This window comes from Barbatula barbatula (assembly GCF_947034865.1).
Source record: "Barbatula barbatula genome assembly, chromosome: 5".
Lineage (NCBI taxonomy): Eukaryota > Metazoa > Chordata > Actinopteri > Cypriniformes > Nemacheilidae > Barbatula > Barbatula barbatula.
In genome coordinates, this window is record NC_136769.1 from 14,376,671 (window position 1) to 14,403,723 (window position 27,053).

Sequence of the window (27,053 nt, forward strand, 5' to 3'; positions counted from 1 at the left end):
GTTTCCAATACAGAGGTGGAGCTTGACATTAAACCTAACAAACACTGTCCCCATTGCTTATCAGTCTTGCTGTCTCTGAAGAAGCTGATTTGTTGTTTGCGTGTGAAAACATATTTGATTTGTCTGTAGAGCTTTTTGACCATGTAAACTCATGAACACTGTGCTTGCTCAATAAGCCTGCTGGTTGAAATGGCACATACTTAACCCTCTAAAATCCAAATTACTCTAATCAATCATGAGTCATGATCTGCACACCATAAATGACTAAATATTCAAATGTATAGTATGCGAGAATGTAAATCATAGCCACAAGAACCACTGACTTTTATGTAATGACAAAAAGCTGTCATCACTTACACACATCACACATCTACATGTTGCTTCAGTGGCGTTAAGCCAAGTGATGAAGCTCATTGGCAGATCGTTCCCGTTTCTCCCATTGTGAAAGTGCACCGATGTGAATGCACCTCATGCTTGCTCACCCCATCATTACAGGGGGCCGGTATTTAGCTGAGCAGGAGTGCCACACCGGAGAAGAGGATGAGAGATGAGTGTCGAGAGCCCCGGGGGTTATTTTAATCCAGATACGCTCAGCACATGTAAAACAAAGAAAATCTATCGCAGCCGAGCTGCTGTGCAGGACACACTGTTGAAAATGTCACAGATGTGGTCAAGGAGATGAAACAGAATCTGGCCATGCAAAGACAACACAGATGAGAAGCTCAATCCAGTTGTGCATCTGCTAGAACATTCACACGTTTAGCAGAAGACGACGTGGACCTGCTGAGCAAATCTTATATTCTATGGGAATTATATTTAATATGGGATTGCACAAGATGATACTCACAATGTGCATCAATAAAAAAATGTTCAGTAGGAGGTATGTGTATTAAACAGCTGTGTCTAGAGAGAATACATTGCCTCCCAAATCAAACCTGAATATTCATTTTATTACCGCATATTCACAATTCACACAAAAAAGCCTTCACTAACAAATGTAAATGGCAATTTATTGAGGTGAGTGTGTCAGAATAGATGCACATTTTCCAGCTGGGAAATGAAGCTATATAAGGCATGCAAGACATGATGGATGCCCTCGAAGTAAAGAATGGCGTGAACCCACGCAGAATGCGCCGATCATATGAATCAGTCGAGCTTTAAAATAATATGACTGTCTGGACCACTGGGAACTCTCTCCCATCTAAAACCAAGAGCTCGAGTGAAACCAGTAAACATCTCCAGCATTAATTAAAGGGTAGGGCTTTCTTCAGCTGGGCTCAGTCTCATCAGAAAGTGATCCAACTACTCACGATCTTACTTCCCACCACGAATGATTTTGAAAACACCTACTTGCTTTCCCAGGCTTGGGCCTCTGCAGGAGCTTCTGCACCGTCATCAGGTCCTCGGTCTTCACCGCTTGAAGTAATTCCTGATCTTTCCCCATCGTTATTAATGTTTACATCCAAAGCATCCTCTGAATGTGCGAGTAGTGTTGCCCAGAGAGCTCCTCTGCGGATCCTCCCTCTTGCGATGGAGCTGCAGGGCGCGATGATGATGATGATGATGGCGGAAGGATGCTCTTATACTATAGAGCTGGTGCAGCTGGTTCCTATATGGATCACAGATGTTTTTTTATTCCGATTTCGTGGAGCCGCCAAGTGATTGATTTAGGCGTACAGCCGAGATCCAATGCGCCGTATTCACAAGCACATTAGGGGTGAATCGGGTTATCAGTCCGATGCGTAATAACCAAACTGTGATCGGTCCCTTCTAGAAAATCATTATCGGATGGATCGCGTTTTGATGGCGTGAGCGGCTTGCGTTGCAAAGAAATACCAATTCGGTTTTGCTTTAAATTCCCATATGCGCATTTACCTGGGGTCCGCGAGGCTGTTCCGATGAGACGTCAGTCGGTGATGCCAAGGCGCCGAGCGCGTAGTACTCGCGCTGTTATTTTCAGTCCTGTGATGGATTTACACAAGGAGTGTGCAATGTGCATTACCCCAGCCGTGGATTGGGCTGACAACATTGCTGTGGTAAATGGCTCCGCTTCATCCAGAGGGCGGTCCCTGAGTTTAGCAACACCCCCCATTCCTGTGCTGACATCCACATGCTGCTGGAGTACAATTTGGCATCGGCGAATCACAAGACTAGGTCGGTTGGCAATATGATGGAGATTCGTTATTATTGTCATCCGCCTAAGATGGACTGTGTGTGCATGTGCACTGGGACGCAAAACGGAGCACTGCTGATGCTGCCACTTTTCGGGCGTTTGTATTCAGACCTTATTTGAATACGAATAAAAAGGTGAGACTTGATAGTAGATGACACTTGTTATTTAGTTTTTCTATCTCTAACTATCAGGCAACTATTCGGTATGAATGAGTCAGGAGATTACATAATAAGATACAAAAAGAGGGTGGCAACATGGTGCCTACCAAACTATAACTGTTCGCTGAATACCTAGCCAGACGTATTTTCTTAACTACATCTCACATTGTGAGTCAAGCTGACCCTCTTTCAGCAACAGAATCCAGATAGACGTGCGCTATTCACAGCTCCTTCCATCTCTTAAAAACAGCAGTTTTGGGAAACTGAATTGGTAAGCAAACACTGTTCATTGGCACTTGCCTGCCCCTGGGTGCTGGCACAACTCGGTCTTCGCTTTAGCTATTAATAACAAACATTTCTCAGTAGTGGCAAACCAATTTCCATGAACATTTTACCCAAATATGTAAATGTAATTTAAAGTTAAACAAAAGCCAGTGTGATGCACTTCAGTTCATCTTTTTACTGGCCTGCTTCCATCAACATCACCATATTACAGATCATCACCGTCCATATTTTCCTGCAATGTGATGCAGAGCCACCCAGTGGTGGCTTGCAAAGCATCTTTAACGCTCGTCCTCATTGACTGTACATCTTGCGTATACTGACCTCTAGTGTTCGCTAATCACATTGCATCTCAGAATGCACGAATGGGTGGAGACAGACATGGGAAGCAGATTGTTTTGCGGCTACCACTTAATCTAAAGACTACGTATTTTTAAATGTGATGGAAATAACATCACATACATGGTGGCGTTACATGCTGTTCTTACAATTCTATAAAAAAATCTTAAATGTTTTGAACTGTCGGCACAGTTAGATGAACAATTTAATAGTCACAATTCTAGTAAATTATAGTGAAATAACCCACTATGCATTACTGGTATAGAAAATGGGTGGATGATGGATGGATGGATGGATCCATTATTGTCCATTGATAAATTAAAGCTTCATAGTTGTACTCAGCTTCTCATAACTGCAGGCAAAGTACAAGAACATTTCTGTAGGCACCCCATGTCAACATTGTAAGTCACGTAGTAGGTGAAAGTAAATGCTGTTGATGTCACCACTTTAAATTTTAGTTTGTTTAGTTTTTAGTACAGTTAATTAATCCACCATTTCTATAGTTATAAAAGCAAGTCGGCAATGTGGCTAATTATTACATCATATATAAATATATATCCTATTGGAATAATACAGTACTGACACTCATGGTTAATGTATGCCTTAATCTAAAAACATTGGTTGTAAATAATTCTTCTTTTGGGCATTGTGGCAGTGTTTTGAGTTTATGAATATATATGCTGGATGAAAACTTTTATTTTGTGATCGCAGTGTGAAAGTTTAGCTTTTGTCTGCCATACGCTTCCTTTATGCGCTTGAGGTTTTTAACAAAAAAAACGGGGCGGGAGTCCAGTAGCGTTTCGTGATCTGATTGGCTAGCAATGACAGCAGACAGTAGGAAAACATGGCGATCTGTTATTTGATTGGCTGACAGGTTTGTATCAAACTGAAAATATTTGCCCGCAGCGCTTTACTGTTGCCAGAGCGTCAATGGCGGAACTCCGCTGCGTAAGTTAATATGACACAAGGCAGGCTCACATAAGGTAAATGGCAAAAATCGCTTACAAAAACTTCGCGTTTCTTCTACCGTTTTAGTTTTTAACTGCAAGTTCTGATTCTTTATGATGATGCTTATGGGTGGAGCAGTCTGAAGTTCATACTATAGCAGAGTCTTGTTAAATGCTTTCTTCAGGTTTGATATACATGGAGAATATTTTAATTTTCATGTGTCTTTGCTGTGGAGTTTATGATATGGGGTTTATTTCTTTGTCTTTGTTTGTTTCGTTGTCGCCCTTGTTTTCTATGTATGAACAAGTATGAACATGTTGGGAGTTGTGTGATGCATTAGTGTTGCCTATAGAGAATTATTGTACTGCTTTATTTAACTCGTCTCTAGTGCTGAGACAAGAATAGAAAGGCAATACCCTTTTTTAAGATACTGTAACGGTGATGGGCAGCAAAGATTAGAAATGTATGCCAGTTTATAAACACATGTGTATTTAATTCATATTTGGTCTCCATCATAAGAAGAGGGCCCTTTAAACTGTTGATCCATCAGTGGGTAGTCACAGTTTGTGAAGCAGGGCATTTTTATGATCAGTAATGTCCCAATGTTGGCAGGAGACATATTATTTTGTCTGTAAATCTAGGTCACCTCCCACTGAAAGTCAGCCGGTCCTGTTCTTTACTCCCTGGTGTATTCGCTTGTGGGAAAGGATCAGTCTCGACCAGCAACAGATAATATAATTGCTTGTCTTAATGCTCTTTTCCTAGATTACTAACCCCCACAATCTGGAATCCCTGTTGCTAAACCTTCCTTTTTGATCAATTTTCATGTTGAATGTCAAAATCTGCTAAATTTGTAGCTCTTACTGCTCATAATATTATTTTAATCACAGAAAATGAAGTTCTAAGTTAACATACCTGTTGACGCAGTTAGTTACACTTTGACATGTTTTGAGTCTCACAGGTGTGGGGATGAAAGCGTTCTCATGGGAGCTGCATAGCTTCATTCTTTATTCGATCCACCTGTCCTGTATCCGTTTTCACTTGCACAAATAAACAGCTAGGCAGCTTTTATCCTTTTCTGTACAGTGATACCAATGTTCTACAGGAACTATTGGATGAGGTGTAGTTTTGTTCAGGGTAGACTGTATGGATAGGTCCAGTCATGTTTGTGAATTCAAACCACATGGGCAGATGAAAGACATGTGATTACTTTCATTTTGACCTTTGGGGAAGTGGTTTTATTGTAGCCGTGAATAGCATTTACCCGAATAATAAAGAAACAACAGATATTTCAATTCAAATGTATTTATTTTGTGCTTTCCACAGTTTTGCACTGTTGCTAAGCAGATTCATATAGATTGAAACAGAGATATATGTCATTATGAAAGAATATATAAAACAGAAGTTTGCAGTTTTATTGCAGTTTTTCTCAATATGACATACATGTTTATCAATATATTTTCCACTGGATAATACATTTTCATTTTACTTGTTCTTTTGTATTTACAAAATTGTGTTTCTCAAAAAAAGGTAAGGTTATCTCCATTTTTGTAACTTTACCTAAATACATGTACAAATATTACTGTTGTTTTGCTTAAAAGTGAAGATTAACCAATTTTGTTTGCATTATTTGAGGTCTTGTGAAAATACCGAGCATCTTTTCTGTTATTTTGACCTGTTTATTCAGTTTGTATTTTTTGCAGACAATAACAGACAATATTTTTTATTTGAAATTATGGGAAATTATATTGTTAGTAGTTCACAGAATAAAAAAAACTATAATTCTATCTAAACACATATTACTATTAAATTCATAATAATTGAAATTTTGTCCACGGCTGTATATATTCATTGTATTCATATAAATACTTCATATTGAGGAAAAACTGCAATATAACTGTGCCATACTATAAAAACTATACACAATCAGTATGAATTCATAGTACACACCTCATGAAGCAGAATGTAGCCTGCAGGGAATCATTTCCGTGACTCCTGTGATATTTGCGCTGATGTGATAGATGACTGCATGACTGCAGTATGAGCTCAGAATGGTGAAATCGACAAATGAGCGTGTGAAGGTGTTGTTATGATTCAAAACACGCATGAAAATGACGTAGTTAAGGATATCAGTGTTTCATAGTCACTGTTGAATTTTTTCATATGATCACTGACCCTCAGGAACAGGTTATGGTTTTGAGGCCTGTTTGGAATTTCATGCTCCTGTTATTATTACTCGAGCTTTGTTAGTTTGACATTTTCCAAAGTGGGTGTGTTATGGCTTCTGTTGTTGTCACTGCCGTGTTATAACATCACAGATACAAATCCAAGCCGAAGTTTGTTATCTCTATCAATGGAAATGTTTTCTTACACTTTACCTTGATATTTGTGCTTTGGTAGAGGCCACGAGGATGTCAATTGAGGCAGAGGCATTGCTGCAGGAGGCAAAGGAGAGCATCGAGGCAGCCCAGAACTACAGGAGCGAACTACAGCAGAGACTGCATGGACTCAGCCAAGCACGCAAACAGGTATTGCTGTGAATCTCTGTACTGACACAGAAAATGATTTCTTATATTATTTTCAGTGTATAATGTTTAACAGTTATTCGTAGTAGGAATTTGAACCAATGAGATAGGTGGAGCCATCCATTTTGACATTGTGTCACATTGGTTTTACGGGCAGCATTACCGTCATACCAAACCCATTCCGACAATTATGAGATTACTATCGATCGCATGCAGCATCACCCAAACAATATCTTCAAGCACATCAACAGTGCAACAATAAAGACTCATACAGCGCTCTACAGTGCCCAAATAATGTGGCATATGTGGGTGTTTTCGAGAGCGCAAATGTGACACTTCTGCCGTCTTGGTGAAGTGAGTCGGCCCTCTGTGCCAGGAAGCCTGTTGGTCAGCACAGAAGGCCTGATTCATGCTGCGTGTCTCCCGGGGTGGCTGAAGGATGCAAAGCTGCTCGCTGTTATCGGCAAACTCCTGCTTCTGGCATCTTACCCAACTTCCTCCTTCCCCCCACTTCCCAGAATGCCTTGTTCAGAGTGTAAACAAGGCTGTTATTTCCTGCTCTTCCTGCGTAAGAGACAGTGAACTCAGAGAATTTTTAAGCTCACGGCTTCTTCACAGGATGGAGAATTAAACCAAACTCCTCCGGTTCTAGGTCATTGATGGGTGATTGGGCGACACCCTACGGTGCTCTGTGATTAACCTCACAGTGTGTGCAGCCGTCTAAGTAAAATCCCATATGTGCAACCCATCTGATATGATTATACCACATGCCATGCTCCGTTATGCTCAGCACAGAGACACAGTATTCTGTGTATAGGTCAACGCATGAGCTGCACATGGACCCTGTTACAATTTACTTCCTGTGTTATTTCTTGTCTTTGTAAGGGCCTCCGTGTATGACGATCCAAGTGTTCAATGAATTTAAATGGTTATAGTTACAGCTGTTTACCATGATTATACGTAATGCATATTGACAATGCAGTACTGTTATCATATATATACATTTATTTTTAAGTGTTGTCATATCATATATCAGTTTTTATGCACATGCCAAATGCCTATAACATCCTTTTAATTATCAGTTAAAAGAATATATAGTCTACAGCCACAGAAAAAATTAAGAGACCATTCCAAATTTTCATTTCAAATCAGCATTTCTAGATGTTTTGTGTCCATTCCAGTCCAGTGTCTGTTGAATTTCAACGAAATCAAACCTCAGGAGTGACATAAAGTCATCCAACAGCAATGTAAAAGACTTGACAGCATGACAAGACACATAAAAACTGCAATGAAAATCAAGGTTATTACATAAATAAAAATTATACTGTTGTATAGCTTGAATGTGAATATTAACTTGTTTTCTTTGCCGTGTTTAACTGTGTAAACTTATTTTGATCTGTTTTGAATCATTTTCTGCAAATAAATGTAAAAAAAAATTGTTTGAAATTTGGGAGAAATGACAGATAGTAGATCACAGAATGAAACAAAACACCTGTTACCTAAACACATACCTATAAATAGTAAAATCAGAAAAACTGAAAATGGTCTCTTATTTTTTTCCACAGCTGTAAGTTTTTGGTCATACCATGCAGCCATCCTTAGTAAACTTGATGTTGTATCTTAAAATGTTTCTTGTCCACTTCCTCTTTACTATTTACACTTCTTCGTAGCTGCTTAGGCTTCCCTAAAATCTACAAGTTGGCTTTGTTTGTCACAGCTTGTCACCTACAAGTCATATAGGTGTCTGTGCCAGTCTAGGACAAGTAATAAATGTGTTATAAATCTGTAGGTCTGCATGACTTTATAATCCCAGCGATCCAGGTCCTACGTCTAAACATCCTGCGCTTCCAATCGCCCCCCCACCCAAAACAAGCCGATCCCCAGAGAGCCTCCCTCCACCCTCAACACACCCTTTTCAGCTCATTGTCACGGATAACAATATCTAGCCAAGAGATTCAGTCCTGGCTCAAAGTATTCACATCGATCACGATTAGACTTGAGGCGAATGAGGAATATTGCACGTCTATGGACAGAAGCATTTCCTGCATCAGCCGCAAACAAAGCACTTTCTGGAACTTAACAAACGGATGTGATTAATAACACACTCTTAATAAACTTTTATTAAAATAATTCTTTTGAGCTTTGTCTATTTATCCCGGTCCACTTTATCTGTGTTATTTTAGACCGTCTTCTCACTTCCTTCTCACTGCGACAACAGTCTGTCGAGGACCATGCAGCAGGTCGACAGTATCGTCCTGACAACCCATTTTCCATGTTTTTGCACTGTGCACGTATATGCGTATCTGTCGACATGCATTCGCTCAAGGCAGCGTTACGTTTCACTGATTAGAAGGGCCTAAAATGTTCCTCGTTCCAAAAATATGACTCAACGGATTGTAGAGTATGTTTGCCTGTATTATAGTTTGTCAGTGTGAGGAAATGGTTCACATCAATGTTTGTGTTAGAAGAAAAAGGATCTAGTGATTTTGAAATTTCAACTTCATTTTTGTAGTAAAGGTAATTAGTGAATTTAAAACTTTGCTCATGCCAGAGTATTATGATATGGCACTGAAGAGCCTTTAAGAGCCATTTTTACAAACCGGGTTTCATGTTCACAAGGCAAGAGGAACTGTTTTTTTTTTGCATTGTAAACCGCTAGACTTCCTGTCACTCTTGGCTCCATTTTGCTGAAGGTGAAGCAATTACTCTGAAGCACGCATCAAGTAAAATGAAATGTACCATCTACTTGTAACCACATCCGCTTTTAGTCATAAACATCGTCTTGTACATGTAAATGTGCCTGTGTGGCCCTTAAAATGACAAGTTACTTTGATTTATGAAACACTTACTGTATGTAACATTTTTAAGACATACAATATTTGATTCACAGTTGTAACACTTGTGAGTTATGGTGTTGAAATGCTTAATATGAATTACCTGATACATTTATATCACGCAAGTGTTTAAACCACCTATGAACTTAACAACACAGTTTAGGCAAACCCAATTGGAACCTATGATTTACTTTTTTCTCTGCATTTGTAAGTTATTTTACAAGATAAAAATCAGTTTTTTCAGCAGGATTTATACCTCTCTTTTGCAAATTTGTGCCATGTGTAGGTACGGGGCAGTGCCAGCCAGACGCGCGAAGCTCTGCAGCGGCACTTTCAGGATCTGCAGACGACTGTGAGCCGGCTACTGACTGAGAGGCTGAACGCTCTGCTCCAGGAAGTCGACAGCATCGAGCTGAATAGCGTCAGCCCCTTAGACGACTGCCAGAAGCTTATTGAGCATGGAATCGGCACAGCCGATGAACTGCTCAGAGAGGGTGAGTGTGTCTGAGCTCAAAGCCACAGCAGTGGAACTAAAGGTCATCCACAATCATTATCTGCAGTGATTATTCAGCTACAATGAGACAAGCTCTTATAATAATCTCGTTGTTTGGAATTTAAAGTATATAAAGACCCTAATTTGTTTTGAGAAAGTATCTGTTAGACTACAAAATTAGATTTAGGCTTGTGATAAAAGGGTTCCTTGTTTGAAGAATAGTCAGTGGCTGTCAGTTCCGAAGTTAATATTAAAATACGCTTTTGTTACCATTAGTAAATTCTTACAGTAAGTTCCTTGTGAAATTACATGAATGAACAATAAGCAAGTAAAGTTTAACACGAACACACTACCTAAGATTAATGCTATAAAATGATTTTGTTATTGTATGGTGTGAAGATCCAATGTGTAATGTTTTGGATGATCTATTGACAGAAATGCAATTTAATATACATAATTTTGTCTTTAGAGGTGGATAATGTTATTTAAGGGTGCTCCGATTGATCGGTCGCCGATCATTATTGGCCTATAATCACCATAAATAGTTGAAATGACACAAAACGTATAGACAGTAGATGTGTTCAACTGCCACGCTGTGCAGACCGAGCAGCGTATGAGGTCTGGACTGTTCAGCTCAGTCACTCACTCAGCTGTTATTCCTTTTTGTTGCAATAACTGTGATCTAAACGTCCATCAGAGATGTGGTTTCATCTGTATTTGAGGTGCTAGAAAACATTTAAAGTAATTTGCAGGTGGGACGTGTCCCCTCCCTACCATTTTTTGGAAAAAAGATTGAAATGCTTGCAGAAGATGTGTATTGTTTAGAGCCAATCTATCCCAGCTATTTATATTTCTATATATAATATTTTCTATTCGTTCACACACAAACGTAGTAACCGGTCAATGAAACCCGCATTTTGGAAAACTCCGGCCAGGGTGAAGATTTTTAGAAACTAATATTTGATGTATGACGTTGGAATGCGTGCCGCATTCTCTGTTGTTTGACATCAGATTCCAGGCTTCTGATTGGCCAACACGGCTTTATGGTTAGGGTTTTATTGCCACCAGTCGGTTTGGCTTGCTTTTGACAGCGATTTATAGTGTGTTTTTGCGTTTTCGGGTGGACGCAGGTTTTTTTTTTAAACGAAGAAGGACAAACTTTGTTTATAAAAATACCGAGTACGTGTGGACTAGGCCTAAATCTTGTTGGATACGCTCTGTCAGGAAAACCTTGTGGCTCCACCCCCCTCTATCTTCACTGAACTGTTACTGCAGTTCATTCTACATCAGCTGAACATCTTGCAAGGGTAATGTTGTTGTTAAATAAAGATCTTGTTGTTTGAACAAGTACGTGTTTACTTTACGCAAGAAAGATTATAGCCATGTCCCAATTGGGGGGCTGCAGCCTTCTAAGGTCGCAGACTTAAAAAACGAGGACTTGTTCTTCACAGCACGCAACCTCAAAAGTCCAAGAACCGAACTAAATTTCCTTATTGCGTCACCTGCGGCTCATGTTAAAGTTTTTATGTATTTGAGGTCATTTGAGACATTTGGGACCGGAGAGAGAGGGCTAGCATTTGCCTGCACTTAATAGCATGTTCACACAGTAGCATTCCATCTTTTATAAATTATAATAATTATTATAAATTATTATACATTTTACAACAGGAAAACAGCTCCCATATAGCTATATCAACGTTGTAACCTGTGATGATGGACAAAATTCACATTTGCATACATTCGCTGGTCAAAAAAAACATAACGTTAACTGCATTTTATTTTGACACAAAGCGACTGAGTTGCACGGAATCTCTGTCAGAATGTGTCAGACAGCACAACAGTATTACGTTCTCTTTCGTGCGTGAATGAGCAAAAACACACAGGATTATGCCTTGAGGCTCATTATTTTGAATATTTTCGCAAGCACAAAGAAAAATAGGAAACGTGTCATCTGCGCAGGGCGTCAGCTCTTAAAGGGGCCGCATTCTTAAACTTGCTGTTGTGACTCCTGTTAAAAATGTTATCTAAGAGCAAAAGAACAAAATCCAACAAACTTCCATATGAAAAAAAACTAACAATTAATATTTTATAAAACCCCCAAAATATCTTATATCCGCAACTGACCATTTTTTTTAAATTAAGTGTCAAGCTTTATATTCTAAGCACAAAACAGTTACACGACAGTGATGGGCCTGATTCACTTACAACGAGGAGACGGCCTACAGAAAGGAGGTATGCAGTCTGACACACCGGTGTAAGGATAACCATCTCTTGCTCAACACCTTCAAAACCAAGGACCTGGTGGTGGATTTCAGGAGGCAGGACAAGGAACGCAGCCCCATCACCATCAACGGGACACCTGTGGAGCGGGTAAACAGTTTCAAGTTCCTTGGGGTGAAAATCTCACATGGACTGTTCACACTGATGCAGTGCCAAGGAAGGCACACCTGCACCTCTTTTTTTCTCAGGCGCCTGAGGAAGTTTGAGATGAGCCAAAAAATCCTCAGAAACCTTTAATACTATAAATGCACAGTTGAGGGCATTCTAACTGGCTGCATTACCGCCTGGTATGGAAACAGCACTGCCAGCGAGCGCAAAGCACTGCAGAGGGTTGTGCGAACTGCCCGTTGTGTTTTGGGAGATGAGCTTGGGAGATTCCTCTCTCCAGGACATCTACACCAGGCGGTGTATGAGGAAAGCCAGGAAGATCATCAGTAATTCCAGCCACCCGAATCACTGGCTGCTCTCCTTGATGCCTTCGGGCAGACGATACCGGAACATCCAGTCCCGCACAAACCAGTTGAAAGACAGCTTTTTTCCTCCGGCTATGAGACTGCTCAACATCAAAAACTGACACACTCCACGTCCACAAGTTCACACTTCTTTTTACCATGCACTACACAGTTTCATGGACTATAATGCATCATGCATTACACCTTATTCAATAACCATCCATATCCAAATGAACATGCCTATATGTGTACTATGTGCACTATGTGGTTGATTGATGTGTACGCCAGCATATTTAATGTGTATATTCAACGTCTAATGTGTATATCTTGTGTATATACTGTTCATATGTGCATAATGTATACTGTCTTTTTTATTTTGTTGTTTGTCATACTGATGTCTGTCCAACTGCATTCTACTTTGTATTGAGTACACACCCAAGACTTGCACTCAACAAACGTGGTGATGAGACAATACACGTCAGTTGAGTTAAAAGTGGTTAAAAATAAATGAACATGGCAACACTGCTAAAGAGCGCTCTCCAACAAAACACAGCGCGTCTGTCAGAGGTACTTTAGTTTAATTCATGGACAAAGCGAAACTTAGCTAAAAATATCAGATACCAAACTATCAGAGCATTCATTCCCGCATTTAAATGGGGTTGTCACTCCCGAGAGTTTTGTAGTTTGCATGTGTTTGTTTTTATTCTGTTGTTTTTTTATCATTATTAAACAGGAAAGCTATGTTTTACGCTAAGCTGTTCCTTTGGGTGCTATCACTTATGTTTACATCCTAAAATGGAGAAGAATATGTTGTTTACAAGTTGTCAATGATTCCTCTTCATCTCTTAATTCATTAGGTAATATACACTGTTCTTGGAAATTGTTAAATAATACTAAATGACAAATGGCAGGCTTCCTATAGATTCTGTCATCGGTGATCGTATCAGTCGCTGACGACATCTTAGTTCTGTGTCAGCCACTGTAGTGCTCCGAAAGGGACGGGTGTAGTGAGCCATTTGTTGCAATTCCCAACCTCACCGCTAGATGCCGCTAAATTTCTGCACCTCAATACCTACTGCTTTTTCCAGTGAAAATCTGGGCAACTGAAATTATTCACAGGGCAACTACAAATCTGAACTATCGTGCATTCTGTGTAAGTGTTTGGTTCCCTGCTATGTAAATAATTTGCAGAAATGAAATCTAAAGCAGATTAAAGGGTTACATGAACTAACAAACTGAACTGAAACTGAAACCTGTAAATTCCCTTTGAGATTTTTGCAATCGCTTTACTTCAACTGCTTTTACGATCAACCGCTTTTAATTCTTACAGTTAATTGTCCATTTGTACAACCTATCTGCAACACTGTAAGCATGAACATAATAATCCGTCTGTGTGACTGTCCCTGCAGGGGAGGCTGCCATCCGCTGCGGAATAAATGAGAAGGAGGACAAGCTGGGCAGCTTCACTAAGAAAGCCCTGCAGATCCAGTTAGACAGGTGAGGAGCACAAAAACTCATTCACCTCACAGACAGTGGAGGCACTGAATGAAAAAGCGCTTGGATTGTCATGATGTCACATTTAATTTGTGTTATGTCTGAATACGTTATCATCTTTATGTGCCCTCAGCCTGCCTGAGGTACCTGCACTGGTGGATGTGCCCTGTCTGTCTGCGCAGCTAGATGACTCTTTACTGCACATGTTCCGTACTCAAGTGGCTCAACACGGCAGCGTGGCTTCTTATCCGCCGGTCCAGATTGAAGAGCTGGTCGAGAGACCGGGTGGTGTGCTGGTGCGCTGGTGCAAGGTGGGCCAACCTCTAATTTTTAGAACACACGATGTTCATGTTTTGTAGTCGTCTAACACCCTGTTGTTAAAGAGCGATCATTCATACTTTACAAAATCATACACAGCTGTTGTTTATAAAGCTGACCTAATTTTCTTGTGAAATCTTATAATTCTCAGTTTAAGGTTGGTTGATCTTCAGCCCCTGTCGTTTGTTTGTAGGTGGATGATGATTTTACCCCTCAGGACTACCGGTTGCAGTATCGCCGTGGTAACTCTTCTCAGTATGAGGACGCGTACATCGGTAAAGACACCGAGTTCCTGGTGCTTCACCTTGACCCGCATGTGGACCACCTGTTCCGTGTGTGTGCCAGAGGAGAGGGACGAACCGAGTGGAGTCCGTGGAGCATCCCACAGACTGGTTCCACCACCCTTGCACCCCACAGTAAATATTTAGAAACAACTATGCAAACATTATTAGACATTACATCAGCTAAAGAGAGAGCAAGAGCTTGTTTTATTGTGTGTTTACAGAATGGCGTGCCGGTGTGGATGGATACATTTTAAGCAGTAGGAAAAACATCACCATGCGCAGTGACTCGACGCCAGGTCACGGGGGTGTGCTGTATTCCAACTCCCCCACCTACTTCTGCGGCCAGACCCTCACCTTCAAGTACATTTCCGACTTTTATGAAATGCAATACAACTTGCCAATAGGCTTCAAAGAGGTGGTACTGTTACATTAGTCGTACATTTCCAGTGTCGGTTGAAAGTGGGACACTTAGGTTTAAATCACATAAATTACATTGAACAGAAGTATGAGTACTGTACTTATAAAAATAAACTCTTTGAATCCAAATTTAGTTTTACAGTTTTTAGAACAAAATAAAAAAATATATATAGTTCTGTACTTTATTATTATAAAAATGACTCGCCATTAAAAATAGTCTGGTTTGGCTTAAAGTTACAGGATTAACAGAAGTCTTACCTTTTTACCAGATTTTTGTCTCTGAAATGTGTCTGATTTTTGTCTCTGTAATGTGTGTTTGCAGGATCACGGCTGCAGGACCAACAGATAAGCGTGATAGTTTAGGTGTGTGTGCGGACAACAGAACTGGCACAGACTCATTGCAGAGGGACCAGGCTGTCTGCATCTCCACCAATGGTATGATTTAATGTGATTTAACCTTGTTTTCACAAAATGAACAGAAGGAAAAATTATATATTACTTCTGATATATACCGTTTTCAAAAAATGAACAGAAGGAAAAATTATGTATTAGGTCTGATATTTAATTTATAATTGTAATAATTCATTTCTATTTAGATGCACTAGTATACACATACAAAGTAAATGTATCTGTACATATTGCTGTTTAAATTCAGAATATCAATTCTGTTTATGTGAAATTAATTCAAATATCTCATTTATAAAATGCTCTGTATTAAGTGTGCTCTTTCCTCACGGTGCTCTGTTTCTCCTCCAGGTGCTGTGTTTGTGAATGGAAAAGAGATGACCAACCAGCTGCCATCCGTCAATGTTGGTTCATCCGTGACCTTTGACATGGAAGTGGTCAACATCTTTCCTGTGAGCAATAACAATAACCCTAACGATAAGGGAACCTTCAAGCTGAGGGTGACGATTGGCTCAGGGAACAGAGAAGTGGTGTTCGATTGGCTGCTGGATCAGGTTGTGGACAGCCTGTTCTTCGGCTGCTCTTTCACACACACCGGATGGAAAGTGCTGGTGTTTTGATTGTATTTTTAAGTTATAATGATGAAAACATGGTAAAAGATCCAGTGTGCTGGACCGTACCGTATCAATGTATTCAGTTCTATATTCAAGACCTCAAGTTCCTTTTAAATGTTGTCAAACTTCCTCCAGATTTTTACAGTTTTTTATGTCACATTTTGGGTCATTCTGCCTATCAACCAGTTATTGTTTCTAAATTGGTGTTGAGAACCAGTCATCACAGAATAGCTAATGACTAAAATTGAATGTTCTGTGATACGAGGCCAGTCACTACTCAATGGTCTTATCACATTCATACCCGTGTTGTGATCTTTGCATAACAGTACATGTTTGTACAAGACAGTCCGATATAGACCTTTTCTCGCAGGTTATGTGTAGCAAAGCATGCTGGCCTGGTTTACCACAAAATAATTAATCCACTGTGAAATTCTCAAGCACTCACAAGTACTTCACAAATTATAGCAAATGTGTGCACTAAATTCAATGCTCAGACAATCCTTTCTTCCGTAGGTCACATGATGTGAGGAGTTCCTGTAATACACACAAACCTGTAGCCTGTTTCAGCTGTTTAAATATTAGAAGCTGCTGTGTTTAGAACATAATGGTTTGATGTACCTATCAACTGTTTTTTGCTGTTTGCCTGGTACTGTACTGACCTCAGTGTTATAAAGTAGGGTTTTGAATTTTTCCATCACAAATGGTAGTGCAAATGAATTAGCTAGTTCACAGCTTCAATGACACAAAGCTGCTGATCCAAACATATCAACACAATGACGTTTGCTAAAGAGAACTGTGATATTTCAGTGTTGTGCCATTTATGAGCTTTTTAAATTGTATCTTAATACGTGTGTCTTTTGTTCTTACTGTACACGTTCATGTTTCCATTAGCGAGCTTGTCTTTTTTTCTATGGATGCATTTGAAGCATTTTGAGGTTTTTCATTAAAACATTCAATTGTACCCATCAAAGACTGTAGAGCCGGAAGGCGCTGTTGCATGAGTTTTTCTGAGACAGAATATCCTTTAAGGTACTAAATATAATTCCTCACTGCACAAGAGAACCATTTGGCTGTTGTTGAGACAATGATACACCCACAGGATGTCTGTTCTATTAACTCTTATTTATAAAACTGTGACAGTTCAATGTATATGTACCTCGTTTTGCTTGTGCCTTCTTAGAAAAGTTGTAAGGAGTCAACTGAACATTTGCAATTAAATAAACTGTTTGGAACATTGAGATGAACTAATCCTTTGGTTTTTATTATGTTAACTGCACAGATTCAAAAAATTATCAATACCATCTGTGAGGTATACACTGGGGAGTCTTTATTTTAAATAGAAAACCTCAATCACTTGTTTCAGCATATTTAACTGACTGAACAAGCTGGTTTCATAATGTTTATACCATACTCATGATATAGATTTATTTTTTACATCAACTTATATCAAACAAATGTGTGTGTAACTGGTGCTGGTCTTTGTATGCAAGTATCGGGAGTATAACGCGAGTTACGTAACCACTTAATCTATTAATTGATCTCCAACATAGATACAAAATTATAACCATTTTTCTAACCAGTGCACAGTCTAAGCAAAGCAGGAAAGATTGATAAAAAGACTTCCTTCTATTAAATCAGATGCATACAGCAAGAAAATGGATGACATACATTTTTCAGTTCAAATCTTGATAAAACTAGACAAAAACTGTAGCCATTTCACTTTGGTCTAAAATAATCTTAATATAATCACCTTCAGCAAAGCCAAGTTTATAGGACTAAACTTATATACACAGTACAACAAGATTGCTCAGAAACACATGAATGCAAAGAAAATTCAAAACAAATGGGCACCAGAGAAAGTTCTATCCATGGCAAACATAAGCATAAGGATTATGCAGAGCAGACGCTTGGTGATCGACTTAATGCATTTGGTTGTGACTGGACACAGTGTCGTGTGCAGTACAATGTCACCGAAATGATAAGAACAGTGAACGAAAGCAGCACTTACTGGCGTAAACCTGCTTTTAAAAGCTTTAAATGCATAAAGTACACCAAAGGTTCAAACCCTGCTGAAGAATCCATGTGTTCATGGGTAAGGCAAGTGTAAACATTTCCGCGAGGCATTTCATCATGCTGTGTGTTTCGTACCCTGTACCTGTTGGTATCCACGTTGTAGATTCAATGTTAAGGCTCGGCAAACTTAAACACAGCAATGTCAACGTAGACAGTTTGCAGCATTGCCCATCCTGACATCATTCCTTGATCTGAGTCGTGTGAAGTCTTCAAGTGTGGCTCGAGATTGTGGAAATTTGCTTTAGTCACCATGAACAGACCAACGAAACTTTGGTCCAGATGAAATGCCATAAAAGAAAACTGTATCTACGGGTGGCACAAAACACCGTGTCAAAGAAATGTTGAAAAACTACACAAAAAAAATCTATACACAGGCAAAACTAAAAAGTTCAAGTTTTCCCGAAAGAGTACACCAACCCCTGTAAAAGTATACAATAAAAGCAAGCTTGCAGGAGCCATTTCAACCATCCATATTGAAAATATATTAAAAAAAAAATCTTCATAGTTCCTTTAAAAACAGGCACCTAAAACAAGTGCTAAAAATTCGCTAGAGCTACAGGGTTGTGTGGGGAGAGAAAAACAAAGGGAGATATTTGAAATTACCCGCTAATGTAATCCATCACGAGGACTAATGACATCTTCAAGTAATTCCAATCGACAAAGAGAATTGCTTTTCGCATTGGATTGATGTCAGGCCAAAATCATGGCACCAAACCACACAACCCTTTACTAACTCTACATCACCTTTAACTCGGTGCCTGTGCAGAATGTGGCATTTCTCACATCCACGGGCACGTGAAGCCCACCGATACCAGATTCAATGGAGATTCTGAAATGGATCAATCACTGGCAGGAGGTTTCAGAGACTTAGTTCTTGACTGGATTTGATACACTGACTTCTCCATCGCCACTGGGACCACCATCGTCGGCAGGAGCGCTAGTGTCATTGTCTTGAGGCAGTTCCTGGCCATCTTCTAGTTTCAGATCTCTGAGATGAGTCATGGCTTTGTCTATGGTCACGGTATTGACCAAGCCGAAGTCGTGCATGCTGACCAGATGGAGAAGAATGTTTCGGCACAGATTCTTCTTAATAATGGTGGTGCCATGGTGCTCTACAAACAACATGCAGGCATGATTCATTTGGGTGTCAGCTATGAATCTGCAAGGGAAAGTAATGAGATCATAAGCAATGCAATCAACCTTATGGTCAGATGAGCCACCAAAAAACACAGACTTGCGCACACAGGCCACAATAATATGAAAGCATGAAACTAGCATGTTATAAAGGAAATTTTTTACCATAGTTTTAGATTCAATACGCCATCAAAAAAATTAAACCTAGGACAGAGCGAGAAGTTACATACCCATGTTTCATTACATGCAGGTTCCAGAGTTTCATCACTTCTTTCTCGCCCTCATTGACATCCAAGAACTCCTCGATTTGCTAAAGGCGCACAAAATATTCAAGATTATAAAACAGATTTGTTTTCTGTCATTTTAAAAGGTTTAAAGAGCACACAAAATACAGTCAGTCGATGAATGACAATGCAATTTGTGTTGTAATCACAAATCAAAAATGTTCCTCACCATAGCGGTCTTCTCCCTGAGCCACTCAGGGTCCCTCTCGTCCTCACTGTCCACATCCATCTCCTGCGGCCTTAGCGGCATGCAGCTGTCACTGTGGAAGTACAGACGGTTGTGGCCGCTGATGTAAGTACGCTGCTGTTCCTGTTCACCATCTTCTGACTCCAGGAACTCAGAGAGGCTGGGCTTTGTGCGCTTGGGCCTGCATAAAAAGGTAACATTCAAACTCTATTCCGATCTAAAACAACTACAAGCATAAATACAGATCCACTCTTCCTTCATTTTCAGAGCTCACAGACCTGCAGACAAGGAAGTGTGTAACTGGAGTCCTCTTAACCGGTCCGTTACGGCTGAAGGCAAAGCCAGGCTGGCAGTGGATGTCCTGAGGGTTGCCCACATAAGAGCCATCATAGCATTCATTAATCGACACATCTATCCTGGCTCCTTTAGGATGAGGCTGGGGGATCAACAGAACTTCCTCAGTATAAACATCTCTCGCAAATCCCAAAAGACCAGGTCAGTCTTTTTTCAAGGTGAGGTGTTTGGGATTGTGTGTGATGTTACTCACCACATAGTTAAAAATGAAGCGGTTGTGCGAGAGTTTCAGGTGCTTGAGGAGGCTATAGAGCTTGCGGCAGTTCAGAGTACACCAGGGACAGTGCAGGTCATCTCTGGCCTCCGTCTGCTGCCGCGTGTTATTGTTATACAGGAACTGCAAAAAGGTGGAAACAGTAAGACCAATACAGTAGCTCACCACAAACACTTGAGATGAAGCTCTACATGCATGTTACTTACCTGATAATAAACTCTGAGTTTCTGTCGAGGTTCAACCTGAGTTTGCTCTCTTCTTAGTGGCAGATCATTGCCCACCGGATCAACAGCTGCAACCAGTCAAACAATGTTAACCACAATCATAATCATATTCATTAAGAAAAACACGTTGACAAGATTAGGACCAATCCAATTTTTGGGTTTGATTTAAACACCAACCTGTGGTCAATATAAATGCATTTAAAATCAACACATTAACTTTTTCCCGTCACCGTCTATACTGTGCTAAATGGCAGAACATTACTATTAAGTATTGAAGTGCTTCATGAAAAATGACTAACCCAGAAAGCCACAGATGTTTGCTGGTCATCACTGTTAAGGATCTTACCTACTGCCTGTGGAGGCTTTATATTGTTTGGTTTGCTGTTGTCTAACGCACTTGATTCTGAATTGCGTGTGGCCAGCGGTTTGGCCACTGGTGCCGTTCCTCTCTCAGCTGTGTCATTGGTCCATCGCAAAGTGAATTGCAGTGTGGGTCCCTGAGAAAAGGTCTCAAAGGGTGGCAGCAACTGAGACACAGAGTAATGATTCAATGATGACCCATAATATATTTGGATCGCAACATGCATTCACACTTCCTGTAACTGACCTTGCCATCTAGTATGGTTTCCCATGTTGCCCTCTTCTTGCCTACAGGACTCTCCTCCATCTCCTGCATGGAAACTTCATACTCCCCATCTAAAAGCTGAAGGCGTCTGTTACGAAACATCACACAGCTTACAATCCAAGCAGGCAAATGTAATATTATTCAAACGATCAGTTCTGTTCCTTGATTCTGATTCGCTGAGCCAAGTTCTAAGCCGTTATAAAAAAACGGCTGACCACATAACATTGCCTAAATATAATTGTATTTAATGAAACCTTGCTACGAATATGAAATAACCGTTTTATAAAAGCAATAAGCCCCAGGAAGCAATGGGTTACAGTGCATTATAGAACAGCTAAGGGGGTTTTAGGCACTCCGCTACTTGTCGTGCCACAACGCCCTTAGCTGCTATAAAATGCACTGCAACTCACTGCTTCTTGGGGCTTCTTGCTTTATTTTATCAGTAGTGGTAAACATGAAATGTACCTGTTTTTATCAAAAACAGTCATTTGTGCGACAAACGTAGTTTCTCCATCATCCTGATGAGGGAGGTATCTCTTCTTTCTGTTAGACAACTCTTCGATAACATCTGAGAAAATAAAGAATGAAACAGATGTAGTTTTTATAATAAGATCTACACAATGCCATCACGGTATGTAATGTCTCAATCAAAAGCTTAAAATCGTACTTGTTTCTCTGTTGGTCACCCCGCTGATGTCTCTCCCCCCTGGGCGAGACACTCTGAACAGAAGGGAGTAAGACTTCACCATGTGACTGTTACTGGGTTCGAACTCTTGGCTGGGAACCACCAGCAAGGGGAAATTTCCCAGCTTGGTTTGACTGCTGTCTGGGTTCAGGGGCACTTGCTTTTTGCCAGTAGGCACTTGCTTAACTGGACAACTCACATCCTATCAACAAACATAAATGAGAGGACTTAAACAGTTCATAAAATCCAGCTGCACATAGATGAAAACTAACTATCCGGTAAACAAGCAAGAACTGCAAGAACATTGACCTTAGTTAGATTACACGTTTATTAAATGTTTTGGAGGACAGACATACAGTATACGTAATTGACAAGATTGTTTGTTTTAATAAAAACATTTTTTCTTTGTTGGTGACCAGGGCCAATGAATCCATTTCAAATGGTTTATTTGCGACACATCAAGGCCAGAGTTCTACCTTTCTCTTCTTGTGGCAGACCTTGACAAGCAGCACTTCCACGGACACAGAGTTTTCTTCATTCTCAGAGTTTTGCAATGGCTTCTCTGATACGTTGAACAACAAATCAAAATCACCAAGTGTTCAAAGGACATTATTCACAGAAGAAAGAAAGGAAACGCTCGAGGCAAAAAACGTTTAATGTCGGCTTACCAGTTTTATGGAAGAATCCAGTGAAAGTGAGCTGCAGATTTGAAGCCATGCTGTAGATCAAAATAAAAAGAACTAGATTAAAAACGTTTTTCATGAGTTCGACCCATCACGCAAATTTAAAGCGAGAGGACGCAGTAAAACTGGATCAAGAAAATCATACTTGTGGGACTCCTGATCCACTTTCGATTTCTCTACTTTAAACAGCAGATCATTCACGTTGAAGCCCTTTCTGAAGCAATAAATGAAAAAGAGCCCTAAGTTAAGATGGTAAATAAATCCTCAACCATATTATCCAAGGTCTGTTACAATGCTTCGGTTAACATGCAAATTTTAGTCAATGTGTGGCCAGTACAAGTAAATGAAAGGTGTGGCTTTCAACAAACAGGAAAAGTTATCATTTCTAGCAGACTTTTTTTTACCTTTTTGCATTTGTTCTCAAGTTTCTGTGGGCCATGTATGTGAGAGTTCTGTGCAGGAAGATCGGCTGAGAAATGAACAAAAACAAACATGCAACCGTTTAATATATTTGTGAAGCAGCTTTTTGCATTAAAATGGTCATGGTCATGGTCTAGGCCTACTTACTGCTATGAGATTTCTTGTCCGAAGAAATCTGTATATTTGAGTCGGCTCTGTAAACAGAAGTTTAGAGGCATTAGAAAGCCATAAATCATGTATGATTTGGATCACTGTATCGTGTAATTTGCGAAAGAAAACACTATTTTTTTCATATACTTTTTTTCTCAGAAATTCTTCCACATGAATCAAGGTGGCAGCTTGGCCAGACAACTTGTCCTGTAGCCATAAGCTAGTATCTTACATTAATTTCCTGTTGTTCACGACTGTTAAATCTCCTGCCGGCATACTCAATTTAACAAAAAAAGCACATAACGGCACAATTTAAGCACGTGTCATCAGATTGATGATGCACGTGTTGAATTTTCATATAGGATGTGGCCTAGGCAGATAATAAGCGTCTTAATAAGTTCGCCTATATGTTACGCCAAAACAAATATTGCTATAGAATTCAGATACTTTACACGCGAAGATACATTTCGCTATTTTGTAAGCTACTGGGCAGTTTGCGGATCAGTATCGTTTTTAGCCTCCAAGCTAGGAGTATCGCGAAACAATCGGATACTGGAAACTGCGCTACATAAACGATATTTTTACACACCAGTGAAGCTTTAAGGTCATATTTTAGTACTGACACACGAGGCTGTGGTCTGACTCAATACAAAGGCACCTACGTTACGTGATCACAAGTTTGGTGGGATAATGTTAGCAACCTGCTAAACGGCTCCAAATCGCCATATTACACACGGTCGGCACAGCAAACACCGCGGAAATGTGAATTGCGAGCTTTTACAGTCGGATCGGCGGCAAACCCAGAGCAACTTACTCTCGAACGCTTGAAGAAAGAGTTCGTGGTCGGCTTGGATCTGCTCCATCTTGGGTCGCTTGACTGAAGTCATCACAACACTGGACGATACGTGCGATCCTCCATTAGCGGCTTTAGCAGTGGTGCCCGCATAAAAACCATTTCCACCCGAGCCGTGCTTTTGTGGAGCCATCCTAAAATCGTGGTCGGATCGAGTGTTTGATGCGGAACTCCGTGGATTCAGCCGATTCCTGAACCCAAACAAAGGGAGAGCAGCCGAGACTGGTTCGCCCCCTCAACAAAGTAACAGTTAACATCAACAAGCCGGTGTTCAGTTCAGTTTGTTTTACACACCGGATGGAATTCGCGACTCCAAGACTGTATAGCCATACACATAAAGAAACAGTGCGACTATGTTGTAACATTCACGGAGACTGTCACTGAATCCGTGGGGAATTGCTAATACGATATATCTCGATGTTTTTTTTTAAGTAAACACCGTATTTTATCATTAACCCCGGCAATATATCAAACGCTGGCTGAAACACTGAAAAAAAAACTCCCGCTATTTCGAAGCACAGAGTATTTTACAAGGTTAGCAGCTAGCTAACGTTTCGCAAACGGATTATTTAAACAGAAACCACCGTTAAGAATATTCACGTAAGATAATGTATATTGTGCCCTATAGGACGCGACCTAAAGTCGAAAGTGCTGGGAATATTACCCGCCCTCCTTCTTGAATGTATTCCGCACAGCTGATAAAACCTCGATGTTGAAAATTACAGTCAAGTTTGGTAGAGTGTGTGCTGTTGAGCTCACGCCGCCTTCCGTTTCGCTTATTACGTTTTCGCGGGAAATTCGTTTTCCCTCCTTTGCTCGGTCTGAGCAAAGCCCGAGAAGCGGAAGGCCGGAGTTTGTGAATAAACATCGACTGGTTGTTACGTGGTAGCTTTTATTATGTTAAATAAAAATATATAATATGTGAGACACCAAAACAAAAATACACAAAACAGCAAGAGATCATAAACATCTGCCATCAAGTTATAATAAAACACCATCGTTCGAATCCTGTTGCACCCATACTATGACAGTCTGTTCATGCATTAAGTTGATTAAATAATCTCATTTGATTAATGCAAAGTATATATATTTCCTGATTTTAAAATCGAAATAACAGAAAAGATGTTGTCTATTTTTCAAACCTCAAATGCTGCAAAGAAAACAAGTTCATAGTCACTTAAACAGTCAAGCAAAACAACAGTAGGCCTATTTGTACATGTGTTTAGGAAAAGTTCCAAAAAATTATGCAATAAACTAGATTTTTTTCATAGTTCATGTGTATACTCCACCCAAGCATTCAAGTTCTGTTGTGAATTACTCTCGCTTTTTTTGTGGAACACAAGGAAAGATAGATGGAAGAATGCTTATAACCAGGCCGATTTTGCCCCCCATTGACTCCCATAGTAGGAAAAAATACAATGGTAGTCAAATGTGCACCAGAACTGTTTCTGTCTTACATTCTTCAAAATGTCTTCTTTTGTGTTCAACAGAACAAAAAAGTGATACAGTAATTTTCATACAATGATAGTCAATGGGGGGCAAATTCTGTTTGGTTATGAGCATTCCTCCAAATATATTTCTCTGAGTACATCAGAACAAAGAAATGTATACAGATTTGTAACAACTGTCCCGGAACTGTTTGCTTTCCTCAATTCTGCAAAATATCTTCTTTTGTGTTGAACGGAACGAACAATATAAGAGGGATTTAACAGCGCGTAACAATTTACCACTTTAGGAAATGTACGACGTCTGTAATTCATGCTTTAAGCAATAACGTTACCCCCAAGCACAAGCTACACAGAGAGTCTGGTTTACTCGGTGCCATACCTCAAATTTAGCACAACCCATATCATCATATAGGTCATGACGTAAACATAAACATGGTAATAAGTTAACCAAATTACGTTTTTTACGCCCTGTCGCCCATCAGGCGCGGTGGCCAAGTGGTAAGGCGTCGGTCTCGTAAACCGAAGATCGCGGGTTCGAACCCCGTCCGTGCCTACAAATGGGAGTGCTTATGCTTTTGTTCAAACATCTTCGTCTCGGTAAAATATTAAATCCCCTTAAATGGAAATCAATTACACCTGCAACTAGTTCTGAGTTGTAAGATAACATCATGTTAATGTTGAAATGGCCACAAAACTCTTAACCACATACATCTCTCCATAGTTTCTGCCTGGGAGAGGAGAAAGGGAAGGCAGCCATTTCAAAAAAGTCATCCAGGAAGTCATGCTTGTTTGTTCAAAGCTATCGAAAAATAACTAAACGATTTGGGAGACAATATTTTGGTTTTGGGTGCATTAAAAACGTGATTAGTATAAAGCTAAAATGTTTGACTGAAGTAAAATAACCTTTTGTGCAAATCAAATAAAGCCCAACAACAATAGCCAGCAAAGCCAAACCTGCTGTCAAGCATGGTCATGCCATGTCAACATTACGCTTTTTTCAGCAGAAAGCCTGGCATCGACGTTAACAGGAGCTTTGGAATGAAAAAGAAACCCTTGAAAAGTAAACCCTTGAGGAGAACAAGTTGCAATCATCCCGTGATGAGTCAGTATGTCTAGTATTAATGCCCCAGCAGAAGAATGAACCAGGGCACAAACCAAAAGCTGCAGAATAATGGCTTGAAACAGACATTCGTTTTCCAGAAACAGCCATTCTAATATGGAAAAACATTAAATACCGTTTAACAATTCTAAATAAGCAAATACTGTTTACTAAAGAAATTCATGCTTTGAATAAAAATGTAGGCTCCTTGAATAATAAATAATAAATGTGTTGTATTTATTATTATGGTACTAAGCTAAATGTGCAATTAAATAACATATACATTATAATGAAGGTATGAAACACATTTTAGAACAATGTCTAAACGTCCATTTGCCTTAAATTTGTCTATGTGTAAGTAATGAAATACACCGCTAGGTGGAGCTCAAAACTAAATCAAAAGGTCATTACGCATCTGTGCAACGGCGATACTGCGCAAAATATAAGCAAAGCCTTAAATAGTCTACCCTCAAAAGATGAACATTGGTACACACCAATAAAAACGTAAAAACCCACCGCTCCGCACAACGAGGAACCCAGCCCACGTTTGTCATATTAAACAGCAAGCTATCCAATGCTTGAAACATTTCGCAAACATGAATGA

At 39.9% G+C, this 27,053-nt stretch overlaps 3 protein-coding genes across 5 annotated transcripts in view; 1 reads left to right on the forward strand and 2 right to left on the reverse strand.

Annotated features, from left to right (window-relative positions):
• Nucleotides 1-1,867, reverse strand: part of caskin1 (CASK interacting protein 1) — a 73,583-nt gene extending 71,716 nt beyond the window's left edge. For all 3 annotated transcript variants that reach the window (XM_079457540.1, XM_079457541.1, XM_079457539.1), the window contains exon 1: nucleotides 1,351-1,867. In XM_079457540.1, coding sequence (XP_079313666.1) covers nucleotides 1,351-1,444 — 94 coding nt within the window. In that variant the 5' untranslated portion in view covers nucleotides 1,445-1,867. The remainder of the gene's footprint in view (nucleotides 1-1,350) is intronic.
• A 1,950-nt stretch (nucleotides 1,868-3,817) lies between these two features.
• crlf3 (cytokine receptor-like factor 3) lies at nucleotides 3,818-17,263 on the forward strand. Its single transcript, XM_079457321.1, has 9 exons — nucleotides 3,818-3,935; nucleotides 6,301-6,428; nucleotides 9,546-9,753; nucleotides 13,894-13,981; nucleotides 14,112-14,289; nucleotides 14,490-14,712; nucleotides 14,802-14,940; nucleotides 15,320-15,432; nucleotides 15,754-17,263. Exons 2-9 carry the CDS (start codon nucleotides 6,312-6,314, stop codon nucleotides 16,020-16,022), a joined length of 1,335 nt encoding a protein of 444 aa, XP_079313447.1. The 5' UTR covers nucleotides 3,818-3,935; nucleotides 6,301-6,311; the 3' UTR covers nucleotides 16,023-17,263.
• On the reverse strand, nucleotides 17,253-24,775 carry suz12a (SUZ12 polycomb repressive complex 2 subunit a). The gene is made up of 16 exons (XM_079457320.1): nucleotides 23,864-24,775; nucleotides 23,047-23,093; nucleotides 22,884-22,948; nucleotides 22,625-22,693; nucleotides 22,465-22,514; nucleotides 22,273-22,358; nucleotides 21,779-21,998; nucleotides 21,577-21,679; nucleotides 21,094-21,199; nucleotides 20,833-21,013; nucleotides 20,469-20,554; nucleotides 20,242-20,385; nucleotides 19,973-20,130; nucleotides 19,677-19,875; nucleotides 19,454-19,533; nucleotides 17,253-19,248 (listed from the first exon to the last, which is right to left on the reverse strand). Exons 1-16 carry the CDS (start codon nucleotides 24,033-24,035, stop codon nucleotides 18,957-18,959), a joined length of 2,058 nt encoding a protein of 685 aa, XP_079313446.1. The 5' UTR covers nucleotides 24,036-24,775; the 3' UTR covers nucleotides 17,253-18,956.
• Between the last annotated feature and the right edge of the window lie 2,278 nt (nucleotides 24,776-27,053).

What these genes read in the sequence shown, in the direction of transcription:
- crlf3 (XM_079457321.1), top strand. Translation starts at nt 6,312, where the DNA reads ATGTCAATTGAGGCAGAGGCATTGCTGCAGGAGGCAAAGGAGAGCATC. An exon ending in TCAGCCAAGCACGCAAACAG is followed by an intron (nt 6,429 to 9,545) that starts GTATTGCTGTGA and finishes TGCCATGTGTAG; the next exon opens with GTACGGGGCAGTGCCAGCCA. An exon ending in CACCACCCTTGCACCCCACA is followed by an intron (nt 14,713 to 14,801) that starts GTAAATATTTAG and finishes GTGTGTTTACAG; the next exon opens with AATGGCGTGCCGGTGTGGAT.
- suz12a (XM_079457320.1), bottom strand. Translation starts at nt 24,035, where the DNA reads ATGGCTCCACAAAAGCACGGCTCGGGTGGAAATGGTTTTTATGCGGGC. An exon ending in TTGAGAACAAATGCAAAAAG is followed by an intron (nt 22,694 to 22,883) that starts GTAAAAAAAAGT and finishes TTATTGCTTCAG; the next exon opens with AAAGGGCTTCAACGTGAATG. An exon ending in CTGCATGTAATGAAACATGG is followed by an intron (nt 19,249 to 19,453) that starts GTATGTAACTTC and finishes TTTCCCTTGCAG; the next exon opens with ATTCATAGCTGACACCCAAA.